The sequence below is a fragment of the Fopius arisanus genome, unplaced genomic scaffold, assembly GCF_000806365.1.
Source record: "Fopius arisanus strain USDA-PBARC FA_bdor unplaced genomic scaffold, ASM80636v1 scaffold00030, whole genome shotgun sequence".
Classification (NCBI taxonomy): Eukaryota; Metazoa; Arthropoda; class Insecta; order Hymenoptera; family Braconidae; genus Fopius; species Fopius arisanus.
Genome location: NW_011887769.1, coordinates 831,844 through 838,064, shown reverse-complemented (window position 1 = coordinate 838,064; position 6,221 = coordinate 831,844). Strand labels below are relative to the sequence as shown.

Below are 6,221 nucleotides of genomic sequence, written 5' to 3'. Positions count from 1 at the left end.
AATCTTTTGGAGCTTAGAATTACAGTTTTGAAATGTTCTTTAATTTATCGTCGTGTCTTCATTCCCACGGAAGTTATAACTTTTCAATACATATATATTCTTTTCGTTTTGGAGAAGACTACGGTCCCATCACGTTGGGGGCCTCAATATATATGGGCAAGTCAGTCGGTAAGTTATCATGCCTATCCTGGTGTTTTTTAAACCTTGAGAAAACATCTAGATCGAGACGCTGTTTTAAAACCTCTTCTCCCTCAACCAATCACAGCGGATGTTTACATCAATGCTAAATATGTGTGGGATAACGGTGAAAATACAGAGGGGGAGGGAACAAAGCATTTGGGAATTGGGCGCGAAAAGCCCAACGGTTTTGTTCTTTGAGCGGATTTCTCTCTTCCGCACGGTATTCATTTGTCTTTGAGAATCAGTGGAAGCAAGTCGGTGCCTGACAGTCAAATCAACTCAAATTCATCTCGATCCATCAAATTCTACCGAAAGAAGCTGAATTTTCCGAAATGGAGGGAGAATTCAACGGAATTGCCTCTTCCACCGAGGAAATTGACAAAAATTATTGTAAATCTAGTTCTCCTGAGGGAATTGGACAGTGCGAGGACTCAGGATTTGCTAGCATTGCTGGTTTCATCCCTGAAAATGGTGAGTGATTTTATAATTCGTGAAACAAAAGAGTAAAACAAGGCAATGACATTCCGGGAAAAAATTCTCAGTGAATTGTAGAAAATCGTCAAGTAATTCGCAGGAATATGATTGCATCGATCACTGAAGCTGTTAAATTGCTCATGTCCATGGCAACAGTTCTGGGGCTGGACAAAAAAAGTATTGACATGATGAAATACTCGATTATTTGAGTTGATATTCAGTTTTGTTAAATGTTGATTTGTCCCAGAAATCATTAGTTAGAGAGAAATTATCAAAATAGATGTTTTATGTCGAGTTCCCTCAGCTGCAAAAGAATTTTTTGCAGCTTTTTCTTTATGTGAATAGTTTCCGAAATAAAGGGATAATTAATAAAAGTGAAAATTCAATTTTATTTGAATTTCAGTTATTTTAGTCATCGGTTTATTCCAAAAACTACTGATCTTAGGAAAAAGTATCAGAAGAAATTTTTTGCTGGAAATTTCCACCGCCTAGTTTTCGAGATAATTCAATAACCAACTAAAATATAAAATATGTTGTATGTCACTCAGTCACTTCACGTTTAACCTTTTTTATTCCAGACGAGCAATCTAAACTGGCAGAGGCTCCAGTCGTCCAGACTCGAGCGGACCGTGAACGTCAGCACCAGGAAAATCTGGCGGCAAAACGCGAAGCAGATCTGCAATACGAAAAAGAGAAACGGGAGCAGGCGTACAAACGACTGATGCACCTTCTGAAACAGTCCAAGTTCTACTCGGACTTCCTCCTGAAGAAGCTGAGCGCCCCCAAGCCCCCAAAGTCCTCTAAACGCAAGTTGTCAGACGCTGACATTCCCTTGCCTGCAGCAAAACGCTCCAAAAGACGTTACCCGACTCCTGAAGACGATCTCAAAGTGTCTCTTCCCCTTCGTCTTCAGAATCGAATAACTCGACATGGAATGAAATTGAGCGACAAGGAGATTCAAGCAGAACTGGCAGTAATTGATGATGACGAGCCTCCACAGGACGTGATTACCCATCCAAAATACTTCACAGGTGAACTGCGAGATTACCAACAGGAGGGACTGCAGTGGCTGAAGGCCCTCTACGAAAATGGAATGAGTGGAATCCTAGCTGACGAGATGGGTCTTGGTAAAACCATTCAGGTGATTGCGATGATAGCTCATCTCCTGGAGAAGCGCCAGGCTGGGCCCTTTCTGATCATAGCGCCTCTATCGACCATCCCCAATTGGCTGATGGAGTTCGAGAGGTTCGCCCCGAAGATTCCAGTGGTGCTCCTGTATGGAACTTCACAGGAGAGAGTCCAGCAAGCTCGCACAATCAAAAAAACAGCGTCAGTCGATGGCTTCAGGACACTCCCAGTGGTCCTTACGACGTATGAGATTATCATCAGGGATAGGAAAGCGATCAGAGGGCTCAAGTGGAGGTACATAATTATGGACGAAGCTCAACGCATCAAGAATGCAGAGTGTCAGCTGTTGCAGGCGTTGAAAACCTGTGAGTCATCGAACCGTCTTCTCCTCACGGGGACACCTCTTCAGAATAATCTCAAGGAGCTTTGGTCCCTTTTGCACTTTCTCATGCCCCAGATATTCAGTGACCTCGCTGTGTTCGAGTCATGGTTCGATGTGAAGGATTTCCAGCACGAAGAAGGCACCAACAGAATTATTCAGCAGGAGGAGGAGAGAAAGGTCCTGCAGTCACTTCGAGAGATTCTCAAGCCCTTTATGCTGAGGCGATTGAAGTCAGATGTTTGCCTGGACATTCCGGGGAAGAAAGAGGTGATGGTTTATGCCCCTATGTCAGCACTTCAGAAACAGCTATACACAGCGTATCTCAATCGAGATATCTACGCTATGTACAAGACGAAGCCTGAGCCTCTTATTGTAGACGACGAGTTTGGAAACAGACCCAAAAGGAGATGTACTATCAAGATCAGATACCCGGGGTCTAGGTCGTTGGAGAACCGTTACAGAACCGGTACGTCTTCGGACGACGATAGTCGTTCACCGACGCCTGATCCAGATTACTCGTCTTCATCGTTAGAAGCTTATTTTCAGAGCCAAGATCCTTCAAAGTTTGATTCAGGGCATGGAGTGACGCAAAACGAGGTTGCACCTCCGAAAACCGCTATTGTGGAGAAGGCGATGGAGAACTGGACAGAACATGTAGACGTGACTGAGGATAACTGCTATTATCTGTTTAGATTGTCCTTTGGAAGTCGTCAGGTTATGTATCGAAAGATTATTAATCATCCCTATTTGATTCATCTGCCCCTGAATGACGCTGGGTTACCCAAGGTTGATGAAGAGCTGATCACGGCTTCTGGGAAGTTCGTCGTGTTGGACAGAATGCTGAAGAAACTCAATGAGGCAGGCCACAAGGTCCTTCTCTTCTCCACCATGAAGATGATTCTGGATGTCGTCGAGGATTATTTGAGTATGAGACCGTGGAAATACCTGAGACTCGATGGAGAAGTCGACATCGAGACGAGAAAACACTCCATCAGTCTATTTAACAATGATCCTCAATACTTTCTATTTATCATCACTACGAGAGCAGGGGGCGTTGGCCTGAATCTGGCATCTGCTGACACTGTAATCATCTTTGACAGCGATTGGAACCCTCAAGTCGACGTTCAGGCGATGGCCAGGTGCCATAGAATTGGCCAGAACAGACCTGTCGTCGTGTACAGACTCTGCACCAAAGGGACTTTCGATGAAGCTATCATCAGTCGTGCTGAGGCCAAGAGGAAACTTGAAAAACTCGTAATTTCGAAAGAGATTGAGGAGATGAAGTTGTTTAATAGAGAAGGGCTTATAAAGCTCAAGATATTGTTGGATTCGAGTGAACAGCAAGTGGCAAACTCTGGGAAGGAGTTCCTCTCTGAGGAGGAGCTGGAAAAACTTCTTGATAGGAGCGATCTTGAAGTGAAGGTCTAACTGTAGAACACTAGAGAATTTATTGCGATTTAAAACTTATCTCTAGGATATTCATTTCATTTTGATTTCATTTTAGATAAAATTTTTAAGTTCTGAGAGTGGTCTATTGAGAATTTTACGTTTTAAACGTGAGTAGCTAGAGGATGTACAGGTTCGATGGTATTTTCTTGAGTTAGAAATACCAGTCGAATAAGGAGGATAAGAAAGTCAAGAGTTTCTTGTATTAAAAGTAATGTCAAAGAGACATTATAATAGATACTTTTTCATAAAAAACACCTTATAATTAATAAATTTTTGTTACATTTATTTTATGGTTCAGTGTTTGTACAAAAGAGAAACTTTCGAAGTACCGTATATGTGTAGTTGTTTAAATGTGAGAGTAATTAATAAAAGACAAATTTATCTTGATTGGTTGCGTTTTTCATTTGAAAGGAAGATAATTAATTTTCTTCTATTTTTACTATATTGCATTCTGGCAGGAATGTCCAAGTGTTTCTGATTTATCATTGGCTGTTCTTTCTTCTGTCAACAGTTTTCAAATCATTCCACAGACGTTGAATCGTCATGGAATTTGAATTAATTGTGGTTTTCTATTTGCTATTCGTGTTTATAGCTCTCTCCCTTCTGCTGATACTTTTCCCAATATTGGTTTTACTCCGATTTCCTTCATTTCCAAACATTTGGTGGATTACCGTCAAGCTGTAAACATAATGCCCAAGTGTATACTTTTAATCCATTTTAAATTGCGTTGACATTTTTCATTTACTACGTTTTAGAAATTTTAATAAATCTTAATCTTAAATAAATTGACATTTGAGAACAATGGAGTTTCTCACTGGAGAGGGACACCAGCCGTCTTTGGAAGTAAAACATCTTCCGGAGGGAGTGGAGTCCGAGGACTCAGGATTTGCGAGCATCGCCGGTTCAGAAAATTTGCAAAATGGTGAGGTATATTTTTTTCCATTATACATTAAGATATTTCAGAGATGGAGTACATACGATACATTTTGACAATTTTTCTGACCATTAGAAGTTAAAATTTCACTGATTTCCTCTGTCAATCCGGTGATTCTTGACTTCTAGTTTAGTAAACCAACCGAAAAACAAATCAATTCAAGGACAGCAAACCGTAGCAAGTAGAGACCTTATATTTACATGATCATATCGAATTTCCCTCAATAATTTCTCCCATGAGAGAATATAAACCTTTTCATATAGAATTCCCCGTGGAACCTCATGACCCTGAATAAATATACGTATACGTTAGGACTCGATTGTCTATGGATTATTTCAATAATAATTACAAACGTCCATGAAAAACCTATTTAATCATGAAGTTAAATTATTTAATAAACAAATATATCATATTTTCTGAAAATACGCTTTTGCGTCCCAAATACTTAATTTTTCAGTTTTTCATTTTTTTTTTTCATATTCAAGATCAATCACCATTACCGTAATAATTGCCCATATCTTCTCATCTTAACGAATTCCTCAGAAACGGTCGATAAAGTTGACGTGAAAAAATATATCTTTTCAAGTTTCATTATCATTCAATATCTAGTTTTCTAATCGCGTAAGAAATTTCGTACTTTTTCAGTAAACTATTGCAAAAATTCACTGAACTTTACCAAAAATTTAGAAAAATACCTAGACCCTCAGCTGAAAGTTTGTGAATTGTTGGATAATAATAAAACGGAGAAACCGTATATTTTTCCACGTCTAAATGATCCAAGGGTTTCAGAAATTGACAAAAAAAAACATGAAAAATGAGAAGATATCAGCAATAACTCCTCGAGACTTTCTAACTGCCTTAGGAAACAATCCTTACCTTCAATTCCATTGGGAAATGGTAAACTAGAACAAGTCTGTTTCTCTCGAGGTCAGTTTCATTCGGATTTCTCGAAATTCAAAAAATATAAAGATATTGTAGCTCTCATCTTTTTCGATAAAAAATGTTTATGCAAAAAATTAGTCATTCTCCGTCAATCCCAGATATTCGCAATAAACTGGTCTCGAAAAAAATATATTTACCCTAGTCCACCACTTCACTACTGAATCATCCTCTCGATATTTCATTCAGACAAAGCTGCAGATCATGAAGAAGGTGCTCTTATTGAGGCACAGAGGAGTTTCGAAGATCGTGCAGCAGCTGTACGAGCCCAGCGGGAGCAGCAAAACGAGAAAAAGCGTCAGGATACTTACAAACGCTTGTTGCGCTTGGTGTCAAAGAGCCAAGTGTACTCTGCGTTATTTGCCAAGAAGTTTGCCGCACAACAGAACGAGCTAGAGGAGTCGAAGAATGAAGGCAGTTCGAAGGAGCACGCAGATGACACGGAGGAGCCCAGTGCAAAGAAGGCAAAACTCAGCCCTGACGTTGATGTTAAAAAGCCTGAGGCAGGGATAGAGGATAAGCTAGATGAGAATAAGGAGAAGAAAACCTTCGCCCCCCTGAAGTATTTCAATGGAGATTTACGAGACTACCAGAAAGAGGGTCTCCAATGGCTGAAAGCCCTCTACGAAAACGGAATGAATGGAATCCTAGCTGACGAGATGGGTCTTGGTAAAACCATTCAGGTGATTGCGATGATAGCTCATCTCCTGGAGAAGCGCCAGGCTGGGCCCTTTC

The 6,221-nt window shown here is 40.4% G+C and overlaps 2 protein-coding genes across 2 annotated transcripts in view; both read left to right on the top strand.

The window, feature by feature from the left end:
* Positions 1-397: 397 nt before the first annotated feature.
* Positions 398-3,898, top strand: LOC105265497 (lymphocyte-specific helicase-like). Its single transcript, XM_011303006.1, has 2 exons — positions 398-651; positions 1,233-3,898. Exons 1-2 carry the CDS (start codon positions 513-515, stop codon positions 3,590-3,592), a joined length of 2,499 nt encoding a protein of 832 aa, XP_011301308.1. The 5' UTR covers positions 398-512; the 3' UTR covers positions 3,593-3,898.
* A 516-nt stretch (positions 3,899-4,414) lies between these two features.
* The window catches only part of LOC105265561 (lymphocyte-specific helicase-like), a 7,534-nt gene continuing 5,727 nt past the window's right edge, over positions 4,415-6,221 (top strand). The window contains exons 1-2 of the mRNA XM_011303110.1: positions 4,415-4,535; positions 5,676-6,213. Coding sequence (XP_011301412.1) covers positions 4,415-4,535; positions 5,676-6,213 — 659 coding nt within the window. The remainder of the gene's footprint in view (positions 4,536-5,675; positions 6,214-6,221) is intronic.